Consider the following 24,237-nt stretch of genomic DNA (forward strand, 5'->3'; position numbering starts at 1 on the left):
AAATGTAAGAATCGTTCGAGTTGTCGTAGTAACGCAGCAGGAACAGGTTGTTCTCGCTCGTATTATATTTAGTGACAAATTGGAGTGGGATGGGTATGTTAGTAGGTATTGGTCAACATAACATGTGTTATTAATTAGGATTTGGAATTCAAATAATTTTCTTGTCTTTTGAATATTTAGTATTAATTATATTGCTAATTACAAGTAGTTAGGAAACTTTATTGACCCCACTATTATTGTAAATGACGACTCTAGACAATCTAGAAAAATGCGAAGCAACACGTAGAGTGTCTGAAGGATAAGTTACGAAAAAAAGCCATGAGTTGGAAAAAGACAGTTTTGATTGAAAATAAGTTTTTCTAAGTTATCTTCATACCGAAAACTAGGGAATAAATATAACACTATGATTTTGCAGCTAAACGCCGCGCAAAGGGTTATAGTGTAAAAATATAATCAAAACAATAATTGTGTAAGAACACTCAACAGTAGCGACACTTGATGGGAGAAACAGGCAGATTTATCCTCATTATTTTTTATTCACGGATTCATTCAAATAAAACGAATAAGTTATCAATAAATTTTATTTCGTCACAGAAACAAATGCACAGCACTGTCATAAGACATCACAAGTAGAAAACATTATACTGGGATTCTAATTCATTCAACGCGGTTCCTACATTACCTAGTACCATGGTATAATAAAACCAGGTATGTTCAATCGTAAGTGTTACCACAGTGTTACTATTAACATTGGTATCTCCAACATTCCAAGGACGTGAATTTTATTATTGATAATTAAGTGAATTACTGACTAATTATTATTACTTGTCACATATAAAACTCATTAGAAAATAAATCTTTTACTTAAAGGTCAAAATTGCCTTGCAAAGTAAACTAAAAATATTGGTCGTGGATAATTTATTTTTTACAATATGGCAACGCAGGATGGGATGACGTAAGCTGAGCTAACCTTGAAATGTTAGCTGTCACTTTGAGCATACCTAGTTTTCTTATACAATGCCTAATACAATTGTTCAATGTAATCTGATATAAAAATATTTAAAGGTATTTACAATAATATTGTAAAAAGTCGATTATCAGCACATCAAGTGGTCTTTTCATAGAGATTTTTATTTACTTAATAATAAAAAGAAACTGGAATTTTAACATTCTAAAAAGACTACATTGAAACAATTAATGTAAAAAATCAATCTTCATACAGAAAGTACAACTCCTGTGTATAGTCTTGAATTCAATTTGGGGACTCTATGACAATATCTCTTCAAAAATTACAAATTCTGATTATTATTCTAATGGTAATTTTGTATCAAGGTACACTGAACAATATATATTCGTCTAAACATCGAAACACTTAATTCTACATCAGTCATTCACACGTACAACTAATTGGCCCTTCTCGTAAATAAATCCTAGTCGATATATTGTGGAACACATTGAAATCTACAGGTTGTTGGTGACATCGTAACGAATCATGAATGAATGAATGAAATGAATGAATCAATCGTGATCATGGCACTTGCAACAGTGTCGAAATATCGGGAGTCTCATATCCCTATTTCAAACGCGGTAAGAATCCGTTATTATGTGTTTTAATTACCGTAACGAATACTGAGGGGGATGATTCAGCTCATGATCGCGTGAATAATGATTGCGTGAGTTTTGCGACGGAAAGTTCAACTTGATATCAACTCAGAATCATGGCCTGAATCATCCTGCAAAGTTTTCGTTACGATGTCACTAACACCTTGTACATACTTTTATATTTTAAATTAATTGAAAAGGGCCCTATCATTTAATTATAGACAAAGATAATACTTCTCAGACATCTCTGTACCAATTGAACACAAAAATAATAAAATTACCAAACGCTACAAGTGAAACAATAAATTGACTTAGACTTACAAATATATTTTACTTTAATAATAATAAACATACTTCCATAATGTTAGTTTTTTGTTAGTAGAAAAATAAATTAAAAACAGAAATATATATATTTTCTTTCAAAAATAAACTTTTTATACTTAATTTTCGTTTCGTTTCTATGGAAAAAGTACAAAATTGATACTCTGGAAACAAAATAAAGGATTAAGTTTGTTCTTATCTATTTCTTATAATATTATTTATAATTATAATAGGTACTGTATATGGCATTATCACTTATAGTAGAGGCACAATACTCATTGCTGGTTGCAGACCGCGAGGTTAGTTTAGTTTGGCTCGCATAGCTGACGGAATTTTCGTAGTTTGCATTGTGCAGACATAGCCCGGACAATGCATACAAAAATCTAGTTCTTACCGATAAAGTGTAAGTGCGAGAGAGACAAACTGTCCGAGTCCGCGCGCTCCTTTACTCTCAATGGACATGTGGATAGCTACTAATTGGTACGGGGCGAAGAGCGTCCGTTCTATGCACGAAATAAAAGACAGGTTGGAAGAGCAAAGTCAGCCCGAAATGCGCGCCATTCAAGTATGAGCAAATAGTTCAAACTTCAACTTTGCACTCCGCTTGGCCATGACGAGGCATGGAGCTCAACGATATAATATCATATCAAAAGATCGTCTTATGCATTTTTTACCCGCACGGTAAAAAATCTAATATCGACTATCATGCAAGGAGCTAAAAACCTTAGTATGATCGGCTATTTATCAAAAAAATAATTTTGTATGCAGTATCTTACGAAAAGTAATAATACACGTTGCCGGTAAAGTGGCTATGGAATTTGAGAAGCAGTAGAACTATCATAGTTCTGTATGCAGGAGTAGTAGTAAAAGAGAGCGGGGTTGAATCGGCAACGGCGGTTCTCATACAAAATGCGCGTTAGGGCCTTTCCATACTCTTTCTCCTATTTCATGGTTCTATGCGTTGTATTGTTCTTTATTCTACGAAACAACTACAGAACGCCAATGAAACGTGAATGGAACGTCGGCTATGGGAGCGAAACATAAACTTAGCTCGCGTTCTGCAACCAACGTGACAATAAAAACATACTTCAGGCAACCTGATTTCCACAATAAGGGCACCTAATTTGGTCAAATGATTCCTAGGCTACACAAGGTCAATTCGCATTGTGAATTTCGTTAGTTTCTGTACATACATGCACTTGCAAAATCAGGTTGTCTGAAGGGGCATTCAGAGTCATACAAGTGATATATTTGATAATAATAAATTAACTTTACAATGCAATATTATGGTTATATTTCATTTCAACTTTAAGATACATTTTAAGCATTTGTAGAATCATTTAAAACGGATCTTTTGACAGATACACGCAACATCTGACAGATGCCTACGGGAGTCTATATCGACGTCTTATAGAGAAAACCAAATAAACGCTGTTTTGAAAACTCAAATTCAACGGGCTTAGCACCGTAAGCGTGCGACTATTTCTCGCCTCGACAGACGTCACCCGTCACTCTCTCACAGTATTGCACAGAAAGAGACAGATGATCTCTGTCGCGGCGAGAAAGAGTCGCGTGCTTACGGTGCTAAGCCCGCTGATGTGTTTATTTTCAACAAAAACTCGATGTCTTACAATTAATTTCGATTCGGGTTAAGATTGAGACCATATTTGTTTTGGATTGAAACTAGCGAGGTTTTGATAAATAAAAATCACATCCAAGTGTGATATTTCAAAAAGGCGCTTGTTTTCCTCTGTAAGACAACTACCTTATTGTTATAAAATACTAATAAAATTTGATTGTATATATCACTTATCATGACTCTGAACTTTGTAATATGAAACATATTGATATGTTCTATTCTAAGTCAATGTTATCCTACATCCATGCGACAGACATTTATTAGAACAATTAAAACACAATTACAGGGTTGCCATATTGTATTTTTTTCTCGCAATTTTGGCCAAAAATACCTTGTTGAGGATACGAAAACAATCAGGAAAAAATTTGAGTTTCTTTTTCATTATTTCAATCAATCCAACTCCTGGCTTGTCTATTCGACGGACATTGACATTGATGTGGCATTTGACGACTTCGCCCGCTTAAGCGGCGATGTTTGTTGCGTACGGAAAATGTGCGGTGGTGTAATGTAATATTATAACGTCTTATCTTTTATATTTCCTTCACAAAATAGTTTGGGGAAAATTTTCTGAAATAGTATCATTTTAGACAATTTTTTTCTAAGAAATGGAGGATCTTCCAAAATCCGTATCTGGCAACCCTGTATTATTAACCCTTTTTTGGTACAAGGTAGTCCCAACTTACTTTGAAAGGCAGCATTCGTAATGAGTGATCATTTTATGAAAATTACTGATAAAGGTATTTTCAAAAGTGCGATTAGAGTAATAAATAAATAAAATAATTATTATAGCAACTTTTTTATCATGCAATATCGATTTAGTAATTTTGCTTATTTTTGAAATCGAGAAACATCAGTTCGTCATGTAATTTAGATCAGTTTCGTATTCAGAATTTAAAGATAAGCTCAATAATTTTATTTGAGAGAATTTTACCTGAGAAATGCGTTTCCGAGGTTTGTGACCTAACCTGTATTGGGTTGGTTTTCCCTTCAGTTGTTTCTGTAAAAATTCGCTTCGGACATGTCAAATGTTCAGGTTAGGTAAGCGGACCCTGTGCAAAACGGAATAACCCTAGGAAGATGATAAATTTATTTTTGGGACAGGCAGATTGTTTTTTAAATATAATTTAACGATAAAGAGTGCGTAAGTAAGTCACTCATAATTTTAGAATGGTTTTTGATTGCTAGGGGCACAGGAAAGTATTTTAAAATGGGTACATTAGGTACAAAATAAATTAATACAAACACTATGTTAGGTTCTTAAATTAGAAAATGTTAAATTCGTTAAAAAGGCAAGATTTACCTACGAAAGACCTAAATATACGTTCAAATAATCACAGAAGTAAGAAATTAAAAAAAAATCTTAGGTCTAATAATAAATAATGGAAGCGAGATAGCTTGGTTGTTCCGCTTAAAGGCGCTGATATGTCGTTTCGTGTTATATTCGAGTTTAATACTTTTTTATTTTTTAAACATTGCAATATATTCGAAACAATGTGTTTATAAAAGGTAATACTCGAAAGGTAAATGGGTAGAGACAACATAGCGTCACGCCCATGTCCCTGAAGAAGTAGTCAGACGTATAAAATACACCTATTGGTAAAGAATGAGAAGACAGAATTGAAGATAGCGGGTACCTACTTATACTTTTTAATAAAATACAATCTTGCTTAGACACAACACGCTGCATGACTCTCACTGTGAGGTCGCAGGTTCGAATCCAGCAACGGGTCTAAACCAATTTCGAATTTGTTTCGAATTCATGCTTGGATCAAAAATTATTCATTTAAATGATCACGTGCTCAGCGGGGAAGGAAACATCTTGAGGGCACCCACATTCCGGAGTAATGTATTTCGGAGGTATGTGACCGAATCTTTATTGGGCTGGTTTTCGGGTTAAAAGGTCACTTTGTGAGACTATCTTTTGTTTGGCTAGGACATCTGAAGCTGAATAAGTAAAATGATTCTTTATAATTATGTTGGCAGTCTCCGTGGTCTAGTGGTTAGAGCGTTAGACTTACGATCTGGAGGTCTTGGTTCGATGGGGACATTGTCGAAATCACTTTGTGAGACTGTCCTTTGTTTGGTAAGGACTTTGTAGGCTTGATGATTGTCCGATTGAAATAGTAAGTAAGATGATTTTCTGCTTAGGAGGGCACGTTGAGTCGTTGGTCACGGGTTACTAGCCCAAACGCCGCTGCCAACCCGCACTGGAGCAGCGTGGAGGTGTATGCACTTTACCCCTGGCTAATTGGGGAGAGCCCTGTGCCAAGCAGTGGGACGTATAAAGGCTATTCATGTTATGTTACGATATTTACGTAACGCGCCTTTACAAACTCAATTTGAATCGATAACTGACACACGTTCTGTATAATTTTGTGCCCATTGTTCAATGTGTTCAGTTATCAATTGGAGCCACTTTCTGATGATGGCTTCGTCAAGCCTTGCGAGTACGCCGCTTGGATGCTTTCACACACGAACTTGTATTGACTCTGTAAAAGAGAAGATTCGTTATAATATCTTTAATTTCAATTAATTATGTTACAGACTTATACAAAGCAATTGCTAATCAATATCAAAGTTTCCAATCGGGAACTCAAAGGTAGACACAATTTCGGGATAATGAAATTCAAATTCAAAAATATTTTTGTTCAGTAGGTAACATAGTTACACTATGAATTGTCATTTTTTACATAACAAACGTCTCATCCGCCTAAAACTACTGCAGCTTCTCACAACCTGTATAACCGGGGAAAAGAAGCTGCTAGAAAAACCTTGGCCAAGGGGCCTAGACGTACTTTTTTTTTAAAAAAAAAGAAACAAGATACTGTTATACAATTTAGTATCAGTTCCCAGACAGCTAATCCTATGCATTCATATCTTCTAGATAATCATTAATCTAAAAAAATATTTTATGCTAATTCTTATAATAACTTTGTATCGAGAAACAGCTATGTCTACTACGTGTTGCTCTATCTTTAACATTAGGCTCAGGAATATATTAGAATTGGGGTAGTCAGAGGTACATCCCTTGCGAGAAGAACTAAGTACCCACACCTCACCAAATTTCTGTTAGACCAACTATGTCTATGTTGAGCCTATGTTAATATAATATATTAACATATATATTACACATTATATTAACATATATATTACATTGGCACATTATATTATTATATATATTATTATTATTATAAAGATCTCTTAGCTGTAAGTTAACTTTAAGTATCATAAACATAATAACATTAAGCGAACTCCACTCCCACAGACAAACCGAGGAATTGGTTTTGTGGAGTTTTTATTGTACCCATATTTTCTGTATTTCTCATGAAAAAATAAACATTTTACTTACTTATATACGTAAGCACGTAGGTATTACCTACATATCTGACCTAACCTATATTGAGCTGGTTTTCCCTTCGCGGGTTGGAAAGTCAGACAGGCAGTCGCTTCTATAAAAACCAGACCTGTCAAATGTTCAGGTCAGGTAAGCAGACCCCGTGAAAAACGGGATAACGCTAGAGAGCTGACAATGATATTATACTCTTTTTGATTATACTGTTACAGTTTATGTTTCTTTTGTGCCTTTGTCCGGCTAAGTACTTAATGTAATTTGCGGCAAATTTTCAATAAGTCACGTGTATAAAAAAGAAATAATTTGTGCAATAATGGTGTGTTTTATCGTACTGTATATAACTTACCGCGTTCTGTATGCACATGGGTCTCTGCGTGCGCATAGCCCGCACTATGTCGAGCGGGTAGAGCGGTTGTCTTCTAGCTATCAACTCTAGAGCGGTCTCGGCTAGTATGAGAGCGCCGGTGCGGCCGACGCCCGCTGAACAGTGCACGATCATCGGCGGGTCTAGTAGACGCTCCTCTTCAGCGCCGCTCAGTTCTTCTACTACCGTTGGTATTACTGGAATAAAATTAGAATGTTGTTAATAGATATGATAAACAAAGCCATCATTCAATGGCCAATAGAACAGCTTGCAGACACACTTGGTTGGATAGAGAAAATGTACCTTATGGCACACCCTGGACGTTGCATAAAAAATGTCATTTTTAGCGTGTGTCACGTTACCGCGTAAGTGCGAGCGAGACAAACTCCGCGGGCGCTCTGCCTTACTCCCTAGCGGCTAACGGCCACTTAAAGCGGTTATTACATTGCCCTCTCTATCGACCTAAATGCGTCAAGGTTACGGGTTTGCCTATCAGATCGCGTAGTCTAATAGCAAATCGGTGGCGCGTGGTAACCATGATCTAGAGCGAGTTGGTGGGGAGTAACCATGGTAACCACTTCCGAGCTAGTGCAATAGCGTCGATTTTCACAATATTTATTTATTTTTATTTATTTATTTATTTTGAGGAAGACTTACGGCCATATACATTTTCAACATAATAACCAGACAATAACTAAAGGCTAATTACAAGTCTCCACCTAATAGTGGCTAAGTTATTTACCCTTTTACAATTATAAAAATCAAGAATTAAGTAAATAGGTTAAAGCATGTTAAGTAAGGTAGGTACAAACATTTGACGTTCTCAAACTAGGGCTAATAAGTCACTTGTGTCTCAAAGAAAGTTTTCGCAATTTTTTGTCGCATCATGGATACTTTAGAACAAAACAAGTCTAGATCGTACTCAGGTGGTAAGCTGTTAAAACTGTCAATAGATCGTATCAAGTAGGTATTATGCCTATAGTTTATATCGATGTGACCTTGACGCATCTAGCCCGGTGCACAGGGTGTAGCAGAGTACAAACTCTGCACATACCGGCCTTTCGTTCTGACCGTCAATCATTTTTAATTACGAAATTCTCATTCCATTCCGCATTTCGTACCGGCGCGGTGGTTCCTCAGCCGCGAGCAAAGCTGGGTGAAGGCGATGAAGGCGGCCGCGTCGTCGGGCACGCCGTGGTCCGGCCACGATGTATACTGCAGCTGCGTCACGTTGCGACTGCCACCGCTGCCATCCTGGAACACAACATAGCATCACGCATCTATCCAGTGTATAATACACCCACACTTCGCCAGCTATGTTTAAGTCTCACGTAACAGGGGGCGAGCCAATTGCCATTAGTAAAATAAAAAATAGCCTTTATTCGCCGACTTTAAAACTAAGTAGGTTATACAAGGTTTTCCTTATATCTAGTTAGTACCTAATATATAATAATAATACAGCCTTCGTGGCCTAGAGGTCGAGCGTTGTGCTCACGGGGTTCCGGATTCGAATCCCGGTGGAGACAAATCACAAAAATCACTTTGTGAACCCTAGTCTTCTTCCTAGGGTTGTGAGGTGGATTACCAACCTCGTCAACCCTGGTGTCAGGGGACAGGGTTACTATTGAGCCGCGAAAGGCCCCTGACATGACTCATGTAACGACAACGTACTTACATCAGTAAATAGTAACCGGGACCAACGGCTTAACGTGCCTTCTAAAGCAGATCGTCGTACTTTCGGACAATCAGGTGATTAGCCTGTAATGTCCTAATGAAACTAGGGATCACAGAGTTTTTTTTGTGATATGTGATCCCTAACATAAATTTCGAACATAAATTTTAGTTTGAATACAGTGGTTTAGAGTCCAAGACGGGATTTGAATAAGTCAGTTTGATATAAGTCCAAGAACAGGGACAGATAAATGGCAATTTAAGTTTATTTCATTAGAAAATTATTAGTTTTACAGGTAAGTCAATAACATGTAATATTAAAACAAAATCTCTTCAACAAACCTTCAGACTCATTTCTCTCCTAATATAATGTCCGAGGTTCTGTTCGCTGTTGGTGTGCACAGTGAGCGTGTTGGTGGCCTTGAGCGGGCTGGCGCCAACCTTGGGCCAATATTGGTGGCACTTGGCGCGGCCTCGCTCCGCCAACACCGTCAACATCACTATCAGACTGCTCTCACATTCCCAGACCATCTGCCAGAAATCTCCCACTGTTGATGAGAGGGGACCTGAAAGGATATAGAGCACAAATCTTAGTCACAGTTACGTTATTATACCCTATAAAATGTAACATGATTAGAGTAACATATCTCTCGTCTCTTTCACGCAAGGCGATGTTCTATGTCTGTGTCCTGGGGGGTTAAAAAGGCCACATCGAAACAATTCATCTACAAAAGCAATATTGCTATTTGACATTTATTTGCATTCCGCATTTACTTTTATATGCAAATTGCAATATTGCTTTTTTAGATAAATTGCTTCGATGTGGCCCTTTTTAATGTTTGGATTGGTGTTATTTTCTGCACACACCTAATTTTATTTTGTTATACCTGTCACTTTCTTATCGGCCGAAAAGGATAGGAACAAGTAATCGACAGGCTTAAATTTATGGAACACAAGTCAATTTTAGGCAGAACGGTCAATAACCCGACAGAAATAAGTTGACAGCACACGTCCAAAGGATGGATATCAGCGAGACGCATATTTCATTCACCCGGGTTATATCATTCATTTTGAAATTAACAGTTATCAATCATCCGTCCCTTTCCTTTTCGGTGGATAAGAAAATGACAGGTATAACTTGAAGTGAAATTAAAAGGTCTCTGCTGCAATCAGGGTCATTGTCTATGCCAAGAACTCTTAAAAACACACACTTATCCTAGTATATTTTATTGCTGAATGATTGTAATACCTTGAGTAGCGATGTAAGTGAGGACGAGATCAGAAGTAGGTATCTCCATGTTGATGTACGAAGCGTTTATGTAATCACCAGTCGGATTGTTCTTCAGCACCACACGGGTCGAATCGTCTGGAAAATAGGTACTATAAGGAGCTGATATTTAGTAGTTCTTCTTCAGTGACAATAAAAAATAAATCGTTTTTCAACGGCAAGTTCAAAGCTTGGAAACCCTCCATGCGCAAGTCGGACGCGCATTTGATCGGACGTTGTTAAAAATCGGCAGTCATTTTATCAGTATCTTATTATTAATGCAAAAAAATACTCTTTTTTTTAATAATTATTAATATAAAGAACTTACACGGCGCGATATCTTTATATCTATTCTTATTCAAGTTGTGAGGAAGCTTCGCAGCGCAGGTTGGTTCTTCTGGCAGTCTCCTTAGCAGGGTTTCATACTGTTTATGGAAAAAAAAACTCAAATTAGTACTCGTCTTTCAGCTGACAAAAGACTAGAAGCTAGATGACTAGGTCTAATATAAAATGCTAATAGTGACGGATTGACAATGTCACGTCTCTCGTAATAAACTTTGTCACTAGAGTTTTCGAATGTTTCTTCTTTATCTTAGCGGCACCCTTTTTTATGTTTCGTAAAAGTGTACTGAGTGGTTCTAGAGTGAAGCGTTTATGTGTCGGTCGAAATGGAGACACGCTTTGGCGTTAAATTGATTCAATTGGGTATGTAAGGTATTTATGAAGGAATGTCTACGTCCAAAGCTAAAACTAACCCGCTCCGATGATCCGTGCTTCGGAAGGCACGTTAAGCCGTTGGTCCCGGTTACTACTTACTGATGTAAGTAAGTAGTCGTTACATGAGTCATGTCAGGGGCCTTTGGCGGCTCAATAGTAACCCTGACACCAGGGTTGATGAGGTTGGTACGTCACCTCACAACCCACACGATAAGAAGAAGACTAACCCGCTTCCTGAACCTACCTGTCAACTAGTACCATTATGTTTAAACCTTTTGCGATAGAATAAGAGTGGATAATTACGTAAAAATAGGCACCAGTCCTTGGGTAACCACAAAAAAAATAAAGTTTTCATCTCGAGCTCCTCCGTGCTTCGGAAGGCACGTTAAGCCATTGGTCCCGGCTGCATTAGCAGTCGTTAATAACCACCAATCCGCACTGGGCCCGCGTGGTGGTTTAAGGCCCGATCTCCCTATCCATCCATAGGGAAGGCCCGTGCCCCAGCAGTGGGGACGTTAATGGGCTGGTGATGATGATAAGGCACCAGTCCTATGGGTCAGGATCCTTATCACAAACATACGAGCCCTCTCGTAGTCACGATCCTTATCACACACAGATCAAAGGTTAAAGCGTGTTTATGGACAACTCCATCACCTGTACAGACTTTAGGGCGAGATATTAAAATTGAAGTGGGTCCCGTCTCGAACAAGGAGCTTCGTATAATTGAGATAGAACTTCACTTACAGGTAAGTTCGTTTAATCTCTTAATTACTTTATTATTCTCAACTTTACGCACCTGTTTGAGCGCAGCACCGCTGGCTAATCCATCTCCAAGTAGCAACATGGATTGTTCTAGAGCGTCTCCCTCCAACTTGCCCGCTCCGAAGGGCACGAAGGTCACAGCTGGCTCTTCTGGGCCTCCTTCCTCTGGTTCGTATACCGCTGTCGAAATAACCGATTATTTATTATAAGCATTGGCCCCGATTCCTGCAGACATCTCTTAATTTTACTTTAAGTTATACCTGTCATTTTCTTATCCGCCGAAAAGGAAAGGGACGGATGATTGACAGCTCTTAATTTTAGGAAGAATGAGTAAATAAATGAATAACCCGGGCGAATTTTTAGACGGTTGTTTTAGATTTGTGCTTAAAATTGACGTGTGTTCCATAAATTTTATGCTTGTCGATTACCCGTCCCTTTCCTTTTCGGCGGATAAGAAAATGACAGATATAACCTAAAATAAAATTAGATGGTATTTACAGGAATTAGCACCATTGAATATTTATTTATTTATAAAAAAAGTACACCAACAGCTAATATAATAAAACATTAAATAAAATAATAGTTACATCAGGAATTAGATTGTTACATAAGCCCACACAACATTTGCAGTTAAGACAACACATGGATATACCTCTGAATAGCCCAATAGCGATAGTTGTGAGTTTATATGTTATGTATGTAGGAAAGTGAGTAGAACGGAACGTAAGATTGATAAGAAAGAGAGAATACTATGAAAGGATAATGAATAGGGATTTGGTTGTCTATGGTATGAATTTAAAAAGGGTTATGATTATTGATTATCAGTGGGTAGGCCCGCTACAAGGCGGACCGACGATCTGGTGAAGGTCGCGGGAAGCCGCTGGATGCGGGCAGCGCAGGACCGATCGTCGTGGAGATCTTTGGGGGAGGCCTATGCCCAGCAGTGGGCGTCATACGGCTGATGATGATGATGATGATTATTGGGGTCGGAGTGTAAAGGTGCATTTGTTTTTTTGTTAAAAAAAAAAAACAGAAAATAAAATGAGTGAAGATAAATAAAATATCCCTTTTAATTCTACACCTGCGCTTATATACTAACTTCAAGAACTTTTAAACATTTTTCGCGTACAGCCACACCTCAAAAACTCCTTACAAATACACTGCCTTCCGCGTAAGTGCGAGGGAGACAGACTCCGCGTTCTCCTTTACTCCTTAGCGGGTTACGGCCATATATGACTAAACCTTTATTTTCTGTTCTCACCCAGACACCCAGAGGGGGTGAGGTCGGCGTCCGAAACGAATTGGTGCGGGGCGGAGTTACCTTTCTGTACGTAGTACTAGCTTACGGCTATTTAAGACTAAAGTAGAACCCAGAGGGGTTGAGGTGGGCGTCCGGTACGAATTAGTGCTGGGCGGAGAGTTACCCTTCTCTACGTAGTATTATTCTTTATTGTAATTAAAGACACTTAGTTAAATAAAAGTTTGAGTATTTGCGGACTTACCGTTAGGTTTGACAACTAGTGTGAGGACTCCCCGCGTGTTTCGTATCAGCTGCACCACTTGGTCGTGGTTCATTTCTTCTACGTCCGTCCCGTTTATTGATATCACCTGTTGACAAGCATTTACTGTTACATTTCAATTGTCGTTTATAGTGGATTTCTTGTGTATTTAGGATATGAATTTATGTAGTAACGCTGTTTGGCTTGACCAAAATTAAAAAAAAATGTAGTCTTCAAAATTGGCTTACGTAGCGCTTTTTGAACGTCAAAAATTAAGTTACATATTATGGAACTATGGGTAAAGATCATCACGCACTGGGTACCACAGGACGGACACCGTAGACGTGATAGACCCCGGAAACGAAGGCGCGATGATCTCTACGGTTATCGAAAAGACTGGATAGAGCTCGCACAGAACCGGGATACTTGGAAAGACATGGGGGAGGCTTCTGCTCAGCAGTGGGATCACACAGGCTAATAATAATTATGTAACTAGCTGTAAAACTACTACCCTCCACAATTATAGACAATGGTACGGTTCACCACCCATCACGTTGGTCTAACAGAAAGCTCGGTGAAGTGTGGGTACTTAGTTTATCATGCAATGAGAATATATTCGTAAGCTTATGTTAATGTGTAAGTATAATTTTAGTTTTTTTTTTTAATTTAAAAAAAGTGCTGGAAAGAGTTGAAGAAAGGAGAACCATATTGAAGACTATAGAGAGCCGGAGAGGAAATATGATTGGCCAGCTGATACGACACGATTCATTTATTTAGTTATAGAAGGAAAAAATGAAGGGAAGAGAGGAAGGGGTAGACCTGGGAGAACATTTATGAAACAAATAAAAGAGAAGGTGTAGGTCGTGTCGTATCGGGGGGTGAAGGTTTTGGTGGGAAGAGAGGAATGGCGATTACTCCATCGACAACAGCGCAGCGCAAACGTAGAGAGAGAGAGAGAGTGTGTGTGTGTGTGTGAGAGAGAGAGAGAGAGTGTGTGTGTGTGTGTGAGAGAGAGAGAGAGAGAGAGAGAGAGAGAGAGAGAGAGAGAGAGAGAGTGTGTGTGTGAGAGAGAGAGAGAGAGAATTTTAGAGTGCTGACCTGGTCGCCCTCCTGCAGCATGGGCCGGGTGGCGGGCGCCACGCGGCTGACGAGCACGGGCGCGCCGCCGCCGCCGCGCACGTTGAACCCGAAGCGGCCGTCGCCGCCCGCCGCCAGCCGCACCACCACCGCCTCGTCCGCCGCGCCCTCCGACGACGACGACTCGTCCACGTACGGCAGCGGCACGCGGAGAGCGCGCTCCAGGAAGTCGCCTTCGCTGGAAAGTTTAAAAGCTCATGTTACAATCTTCCTTTTCTCTTTCGTTGTGAGGTAACCAACCTCAGCAAAGGCAAATATTGAGTTATTGAGGACGGCAGAGGCAAGATGATTGGAGACTTAATAAGACACGACGAATTTATTAAAAACGTCGCAAAAGGGAAGCTACAAGGAACAAGAGGAAGCGGATTTAGTTTAGAAGGAATAATTTAGTTTGTCAGTTCCAAAACAGCACTATTTTTGAAAAGCTCTAACTAAATTAAAATTAAGTTTTGTTATTTTGCATAATCAGCACCAATTCGTAAAAAAATTTACTCTTTTTTAGTTTATCAGTTCAAAAACTACAGCATTGTTTTTGAAAAGCTCAAACTAAATTAAAATTAAGTTTTGTTATTTTGTATAATCAAAACCAATTCGCAAAAAAAAATTACTATTTTTTAATACAGTGAAATTATCTTTCATTCTCTACAATCGACACCAAATTGCAAAAAATAATAATTTTGGGTTCTGAACCTCAAAAGGAAAAACGGAACCCTTATAGGATCACTTTGCTGTCCGTCCGTCGGTTCGTCTGTTTTTATACTAGTTCGCTAGGTGTCAGTGTGTTGGCGGGCGTGTGCAAGTACTGACTCGTGGTCGGGCGGGCGCGCGTCGTGGTCCCCGAGCCAGGCGGCGCGCGGCACGGGCTGGGCGCTGCCCGTGACGCGGCGCGCGCGCGGCGCCAGCGCGGCGGGCAGGCTGGCGGGCCGCGCCGCGCCCGGCGACGCGGGCCGCGCGCCCTCGCGCTCCCGCGACCGCGTGCGCGTGCGCGAGCTGCTGCGTCTGGGGACAATGCACCACACACGTACGGTCACGAGCATTAATACACTTTGGTACCACGTCATATTATTTTTTTTTGACAAATTGAACTATACGTCTCACTAAATGTCAAATTATGTTAGTGCGACAGAGTCCTAAAGAGGGTACATTATATTGCTCACGACTGTACATAACAACTCAACTCAAAATCGGGGCGATCAAAGACCACTGAATTGGGTAGTTTCCTAGGTCAAGGATAAAATATAAAATTTTGATGACTAAATAAAAACCAGTGTAAAGGTGACAAAAAAAAACTTATTGATGAATTTTAATAAACAAAAATGTAATGATAATAATTACGACATTATGTCACGTCACAGATTGCTTATTCATACAAATTCCATAGCCATGTCGTGTTTTGACGTTTAGTATAAAATGACTGATTTGATTATTTGGAAGCTGATCTTGACGCACCACTTTCGCTTCTTCTACTTACATAAAATTCTTCTTGCTTATATAATATGTATCTTATAAGTATCTTCTTTTTCTTTCTGAAAATTCCACTGGATATCAACTCAAAATCACGGTCTGAATCAACCTTTAAAGTTTTCGTTACGGTATCACTAACGCCCCATATGTACAGTCATGAGCAATATAATGTACCCACTTTAGGACTCTGTCGCACTAACATATTTGACATTTAGTGAGACTTACAGTTCAATTTGTCAAAATAGTTAATGTCATATGGTACCAAAGTGTATACATACATATTAATGCTCGTGACCGTACCAGTACGGCTACCTGTACGTACGGGATGTAACGAATACTGAGAGGGATGATTCAGCTCATGATTCTGAGTTCATATCAAGTGGAATTTTTCATCACAAAAGAAGAAAATTGAAACTAATAAATAAATACATGAATTTACGACCCTGTACAAGTAGTGATATGTCTTATAAGCTGTTATTCACCTGACAAAGCTCCTGCTGTGTCGTTCCCTTCGCGCGTCTTCAAGAGCCTGTGTCTCAGTCCGCGGCACGCTAGGCGACGCTATACCAGCCAACGCACTCAACGCTCCTAAGAACGGTCTTCGCCTTGGCGCCCGTAGTCTGAAGAATCCATGTCGTTCCACACTACAGCGCCATAGTGCTTTAGCGGCGCGCCCTGACCGCATGTTGAACCCCAGAACTGTGTCGTAAGATTCTGACTGAAAGGAGAAATTTGGGAAGTTACGTTTTGAATTGGTGAACGAATGTTGATTCTTTATAACTTTAATATTGAAGTGTAGACTCGACCTATCAAATTTTTACGTTAGGTAAGCGGACCCTGTGAAGAAGAAACAAGATATTAGGAAGATGCAGTATTAATGTATGGAATTATTCTTCTTCTTTTATTGTATGGGTTTTGATGTGGATTACCAATGGAGATTGGTAATCCACTACATTGGTGTCAGGGTTATTATTGAGCCACCAAAGGCCCCTGACATGGGTGATGTAACGACTACGTACTTACATCAGTAATTACCGGGACCAACGGCTTAACGTGATGTCCTAGTCAAACTAGGGATGCAAATGTGGGAGGGGGATGGATTGCTTTCTTTTCTTTCATTAGACCCTCAGATTTGAAGTACATACCGGTTCTCGTTTAAGCTGTATGAAGAACTGCTTCTTCTTGAAGGAGATCTTGACGATCTTACTCCAAGAGAAGGTGTTTACACGTATGTTGTTCTGGAAGACCACGATGCCGATTGACGTCACGCCTATCGATATGTCCTTGCCGTTGTAATCCTGGGGATTAATTATTATTATTATTAATAGCCCTCAATGTCCCACTGCAGGGCAAAGACCTCTCTTCCCTTCTTCCACTCCTCACTGTCCCCAGCTTGCTCGCGCCACCGTTTCGAGAAGCGGTCTAACTCGTCGCGCCATCTTTTCCGTGGCGTGGGGATTAATATTATTATTTAATCAGGCAGGCTGTTTTCAACTATTCAGTAGTTGTATTTTTTTACTAGTTAAGGTATTTGTCTAATTTGTTTTTAAAGGAGTTCACGCTGGGAACAGATGCTATATCATGTGGCAGTTTCTTCCACGTACACCAATACTGTATAATTTACAAAAGCCATCGCGACATGGCAACCGAGTCGCGCGCGTTGCCAATTATATAGAGGGTTTTGATCAATAGCCGTACGACATCAATCTGCGTAGATAGCTGCTTTTTTTTATTGGTCGAGAGAGCTCAGTTGTCAAGCAGACCCTGCCGGTCCCTATAGACCTAGTTTCGAATCCAAAGTGTACACAGCATTACAATATAGAAGAAAAGACCAGAATTTAGTACAAACTCAATCATTGGTACTATAACATTGGCAATATAATCATGGGTTCTTACAAGTCTGTATACCATTCTCAATGCACTGTCTGTACTACCAAAGTACCACATACCTTTGCAGGATGTGACTCAACGCCATAGAAGTCCAGTCGTTTCGCGTGTTCTAAGAAGTTGGCTTCAGCATCGGCGGGTGACTGTCCTTTATGTAGCTTGTGTAGTTCTCTGATTCTTCTCTCGTCTTCTGCGCTCTGCTTGGGTAGAAGACAGAGCTCGGAAAGGTAGTTCGGTGGGTGTTCTGCTATGTTGTAGTCGCCTAATTCCGCTGGAATTAACGAGACAACAAAATAGGTATTAACTTACGTAACATCAGGCCTTTATCGCCGAAGATACGCAGAGATGTATAGTCACCCGCACTCTTCTCTAGCTATGTTTAAGCCCCATAAAATAGCAGTGACCCTATTGCCTTTAAACATAAATCTTGGAAACTACGTGATATCAATTTTCTATGATGCAAACATGAATTTTAAAGTCAAATTCAGTAGTTTAGAGCTCGAGGCAGGATTCGAACCTAAGACACTACGAAGTAAGGCATATGTTCTCCAAACAGGGCTATCACAGATTCTATGTAGGACTTAGTATGTAATAGAAGTGGTTGTCTAATATCAGTCCGACACCCTGTTTTCAATCCGTTTCGTTAAATTATCGTACTCAGGACAGTAGGACACATTGAAGATAATATATTATTATACTTTAGGTGCATTCCCATTGAAACGGATGAGCTCAGATGCATCCAAAGCGAGTACAGGGTACAGCACAAACGTCGAGGCAAAATACAGTGTGACAACCTCAATTAATATCGATGAGATTCGTCAGAGTTCGCAAACCGCACACGACATGAACGAGACATGTGGCTGTATCGAGGAAAGAAGCAGCTTTAAGAACAGTTAAAGCTAAAGAAAATTCCAAGAACCAACCTTGCACAGTGAAGGAAGCAAGCAAGAGCGCAGTGTTCCTGGGCGCCGCCATCCTCTCGTCCAGCAGCAGCTTCCTCAGCTGCAGGCAGAGCAGGTATCTGGTGAACTCCTCAGCCAGCCGCGACGGCTCCGGAGGGTAGAACCTCACCGCCAACCAAAACTGCGCGTTTCCACCTGCCTGCTTCTTCACTGACTTGTTGCCGTCTAGCCAACGCTGGAACATATCCAATCAACACACATTAGCATTGCATCACGACTGTTTCCCCGAAGGGGTTGGCAAATATGTACAGTATACACACTGACTCCTCGCCAGCTATGTTTAAGTCCCATGTAATAGAGGGGCGAGCCAAGCCAAAAACTGGAAACAAATCTTGGAACTGGAAACCACGTGATATCAATTATCTGTAATCCAAACATGTATTCAAACTCATAAAGTCGAATTCAGTGGTTTAGAGCACGAGCCAAGATTCGAACTTGTGACCATACGATGTAAGTCACGCGTTCTCCGACCAGGGCTATCGCGGATTAACACTGGAAAAGGAGTTTATTTATAAGAGATAAAACAGTACCTAATCAATACAATTGTCAACACAAACGCGCGAGTGACTAAAATTACACATTTGGGAATGCAATCCCGATCTCGCGATATCTCGTCCAATTTTTCAGGATCAATCCCGAAGCATAATATGATGGGATCCCGTTCGAGATGACGGGATTGGGCGGCACTAGTCTTTTTACGTAGGTAGCTAGGTAGTTTAGTTATTTAATTATGTAGTTGATAACATTGAAGAATAAATGTTTTTGTTTTCTTTCACAAAATATTTAACGTCCATTTCATGTTTGTGATGTAACTAGTTGTTAAGTGCAATAAAGTATAAAGTATATATTTTGTTTTAATTACTCTCACTATCACAAACAAGCAGTTTTCATCATTTTCAGCCATCCTAACTTTCCATTTTTTTATGAACTAGACGAGACCCAATAATGCGGGATTGATATTTCCAATCCCGCGGGATCTCGAATTTGCGATATCGAGTCGGGATTGCATTCCCTACAAGCTATACAATCTCTTGGTATTACATTTGTTCGCCAATGACTCTTTCTTATTGTTTTGTGCCTGAGTCCTGTCCGATACCATATAATAAAGAAAAATACTACGTTTATAGAACGGACACTCGCACCAATTGGGTACTTGACTGGGTCAAAGATAAATTATAAAATGCTAATCTAGAAATAGAAGCCAGTCTAAGATGACAATAAATGAATCTCATTTTATATTACGTAAAAAGTATTTTACCAATTGGTTTCAGTGCCGAGCTAGACGTAGCTATACTTCTGAAGATACTTTGAAAATGATTCATCTAATCTAGATCAGCTGTGTCAAACATGAATGACGTAACGTGACGATACTATTGCTATACCTACACAAAAAAAAGACAATAATCTATGACTCACAAAATCACGCTGTTCCATGTTACAATAAAACTTATGAATGGCACTTCAAACTAACAGGTGAATCATTTTATCGTTTGTATCTTTAATATCGATTCCTGATATCGATAGACTTTGAAGCATCGGATTTCGACAGAACACAAATCATATTATGTTATTTCAAAGAGAAATGATAAGATAGAATGTATACCTAATAAAACCAAATTTTAATTCATTCTACAACATGTTAATAGGCATTTTGGAGTCCTGACATGGTCAAATGGATCAAACAACGATTTATTTTCGCAATCGTTTGTCGATCATTAATTATGCCACATTAAAATTAATCATAGCTTCAATCGATTAGATACCTACGGTTGTGATTTTAATGACAATTCATACCGATGAGTCATTTAGTTAGACTTGCCAGAGACATTAGAGTCAAGGTTAACAAATATATTTAACTAGTTAACCAAACAATGTGATCTAGTTTGCATACTTTTTCGTTTGGGTGACAAATATCCATACTTTTAACATAGATAATATATCAGCTTCATAGAAGCTTGCTTAAGTCATGTATGCAAAGTCATGATTAATGTCACAATTCAAATTATCTCTATTTAAATGAAACTTTTTATTTAGTTTTTATGTTTTTTTTTTTTGTTTCAATGTCTCAGTTTATGTATGTGCAAATGAACCTTTCTTTTTAAATAAATTAAAATGTAGTTTTAAATCATGTTTATGATGGCATAAGGAAATGAATGCTTGAATATAACAGGATATAACACAGCTGAAATACCTGATAATATTAACAAACATGTACTAATAAAATGTAACATGCAACATATTTATCACAGGGAAAAGAAAATGAAGTTAATATATAATTACACATTACAATAATTATTATTTAAATATAACTTACTGTTATCTCGGTGTTGGTAGAGCTGGGTACGGTGCCATTTTCAGTGAACTGTAATCCAAAGTAATCTTTCTCCACTAGCTGAATGTGCTGGTAGACAAGCTCCAACAGCACACTACCTTTGGCTTTTTTCTGTAAAGAATGTAAACAGCAAGAATAAATAATAACAAATAGAAGTAAAATTAATTGTTCCAACTCTTACATACCTATTTTTCGTATGTACTAGGTTGTTATTAATCTCAGCAATCTCTTTAATTCATTCTCTTGTGTATTTTACTGTCAAAATGAAACTAGACATACATACAAAAACCTGTACAATGAACCTGACTCAGCAAACACTAATGAAAAGCAAGACTATCCAGTAGGAAAGTAAAATAGGGACTAATTAACACAAAATTGACATACCTAAAAGTTACGAATAAAATTCGTATGACAGTATATTCACTGAATGAGTGAGTGAAATATTTTGGTAAGATTCTTGAAGCTAGATAAAAATATTAAAGTCTAATTTTATGGCATACATCTTAAAAGATGTTTTTAAAAGAACAATGAAGATGTAAAAACAATGGCTATTACAAAGTATGTAAATGCATTACTTGTATGAGGAAATACATTTAAATTAATATTGTTATTTATACGGGTTCGGGCATACAAAAAGTGCCTCTCGTCTAATAATGATTGACACTTCATTTTTTTTTCTATTTCTTTTATCTGCAATCAGTTTCAAGACTAATGAGATATGATACATTATTATTCATTTGTTAGAAGTAGAGCAACTAAAGTCACCAAAGTCACTATCTTCCATAATTATTAGTGCCCAAAAAATTATCTTGAGCCTCTTCACCCTGTTGCTGGTTTCCAACAACAGGGTTGTGTTGGTGGTTTTGGTTGCTAATGGATTTGGATGGTTGGTCAACTGTTCCATATATCTTTTGTAGTGCTTTTCAATTTCTTCTGCAATTGTTGAGACTGACACTTGTATTCTTTTTTTGATGTGACTTCAATGAGTCACTACAATTAGTTTTGCCGCAAATGGCTTTAACTACTTGGTTGGAACTGAGGCCTGTAATGAATCTGATTCAATCTAAGGTGATAAAACATATAATTGATATAATTACAATTTTGCACTAGCAATGTTATCAGGACCACCTATAAACTAATCTAATTTACTCAAGGCCAAATAGGTAGTAAGCCTGACTTCTGACAAATCTGTCATTGATGTCATTGTCATGATGGTATGTCTTCCCAAATCATTTGTTCTACCTCAATCTAAACCTTTAGCCATGAAAAGCATTCAGTTTCATTCCTGCTTTGTAGTACTATCGAAATTGAAATAGATTATAAACAGGTTAATAGGATAGAGATGTTGGACAGAAGCCAGACGCTTGGCATTTTTCAATGGGCGCCTTGTTTTTGTAAATAAGAACTAGCCTTATTATGAATACCATAGAGTTTAGTAAATTATTACAGCGATACATCCAAAAGGAAAACATAAACTTGAGTAAGCGATAAAACAGTTAGATCATCCTTTCTAGTGTATTATCATTGAGTGCTGTTGCTATATGAGTCAGTAAATATTATCATATTCCTGATATACTTTCCTTAAGTTGTGTGAAAACTGAAGACTGCAATGAGGCATATTTTATGGAATAGGTTTACTAGCTCACATCATTTTCTCTTTGTTTTTGGTGGACAAGAAAAACACAGGTGTAAAAATTACAAGGTGTCTGCTAGAATCGGCCCTATTACCTATTTAAAAAAAGAGTTCACAATACATGAAGCTTATTGAATCCATTATTATCAACTAACATGGCTTCACTGTTAATTCTAGTAGTTTTAGCCAGTATAAATTATGAGATGCTTTTATTATTTAAAAAAATGGGACACATAATGTGATAATTGACTAGTTCATTACCTAAATTTGAAATATATTTTTATAAATTAAATGCGCCAACTAATAATTACGTATTTCAAAAATTATAACCTGTTAAAAAATATTTTTGACTAGGACTCACTTCAATCTGGAAGGTATGCTCTGTCTCATCAAGGAACTGCACGGTGACATTGAAGATGTTGAGTTTCCGTTCCCGCGCCAACTCCGAAGCACGCACGTTGTACGTACCGCTCGAGCTACTGAACGTTCGTCTTGAGACACTCTCGATCATCGCATCAGTATTACTCACTGCTGGATTCCGATCAGATAACTCACTAGGACTTCCCCAACCTCCAACACGATAAACACCTCACTAAACCACACGTTACCTTCAAAGCAACATCACTCAAACCAGAACACTACACTGAGGAATAAACTGCACCAATTAACCTCCTGAACTGATCCAATTGACGACCCTTGAGGAACTGAGCCGCCAACATCAAGTCACAATGGTAATTCCACTTGTAACGCACTCATGTTTAACTCTATAGGTAATCCCTACAGGAATCCGTGACGTAATATTCTACGCAAATCATCGCTGCGAACACTTCAAAAACATTAGTTCTTTCAGTATTTTATTATTGGTCAGATGTTCGTTAGAGCAGTGTTTGCTTCGAGTTATTTTTGAAACAAATTGCATAAGTTCGACACACTAATTAGGGCCTCAGTATTCTTAAAATAGTTTTCAAGACTGCATTTAGAACAACGTAAATAAATCTTACAAGTAACTATTTTAGTGATTTACAAAGTAATTTACAAGCACTGATCGCTACAGATTGACTTGACACAAAAGCGCCGCCATATTTAATTTTGTTTCGTTTATTATTTTTCCGTTTAGATGTGAAGTGTGGATTGAATGTTTTTTTAACTTAAGTACACTTTAAAAATTGTTATTAAAATAAAATATTAACTTCTTAAAATTAATATAATTTCCATGTCGATTTCAAAAAGTAAACACGATAATCGTAGTTTTCACACTGCAATAGACGAGGCAAAAACAAAACGCCAAATCCCTAGTAAAACGCGCTAAATTCAAATACATTTTTGTAAACTTCACAAAAGTTGGTCCTCGTTACAAAAAATATGCTTATATTCTAAAACCTTACTTATTATATAATTCATACTGGCGGATTTTTATAAAAACATATTTAATGTAGCCATTTAGTGTAAAAACAAATAAGTTTATTTTATTTCTTTTTAAAGAAATGGCCATTTCTTATTTTTCTTTGTCCCTGCTTACCAGTCACAATATTTTTTGTAAAACAAAGAGTCTTTATTATATATTTTGAGAATTAAGTAGGTACTTAAATTAAATTATTTTTTTAATAATAAGGCGTATACTGTTTTTT

The 24,237-nt window shown here is 38.1% G+C and overlaps 1 protein-coding gene across 1 annotated transcript; it reads right to left on the bottom strand.

Annotated features, from left to right (window-relative positions):
• Positions 1–567: 567 nt before the first annotated feature.
• On the bottom strand, positions 568–23,678 carry LOC126371990 (tyrosine-protein phosphatase non-receptor type 4). Its single transcript, XM_050017487.1, has 16 exons — positions 22,971–23,678; positions 20,959–21,087; positions 18,606–18,819; positions 17,745–17,953; positions 16,941–17,093; positions 16,278–16,513; positions 15,139–15,330; positions 14,293–14,509; positions 13,198–13,303; positions 11,730–11,875; positions 10,545–10,641; positions 10,199–10,315; positions 9,292–9,515; positions 8,400–8,532; positions 7,261–7,475; positions 568–6,051 (listed from the first exon to the last, which is right to left on the bottom strand). Exons 1-16 carry the CDS (start codon positions 23,118–23,120, stop codon positions 5,965–5,967), a joined length of 2,625 nt encoding a protein of 874 aa, XP_049873444.1. The 5' UTR covers positions 23,121–23,678; the 3' UTR covers positions 568–5,964.
• Between the last annotated feature and the right edge of the window lie 559 nt (positions 23,679–24,237).

Source organism: Pectinophora gossypiella, chromosome 13, assembly GCF_024362695.1.
Source record: "Pectinophora gossypiella chromosome 13, ilPecGoss1.1, whole genome shotgun sequence".
Lineage (NCBI taxonomy): Eukaryota > Metazoa > Arthropoda > Insecta > Lepidoptera > Gelechiidae > Pectinophora > Pectinophora gossypiella.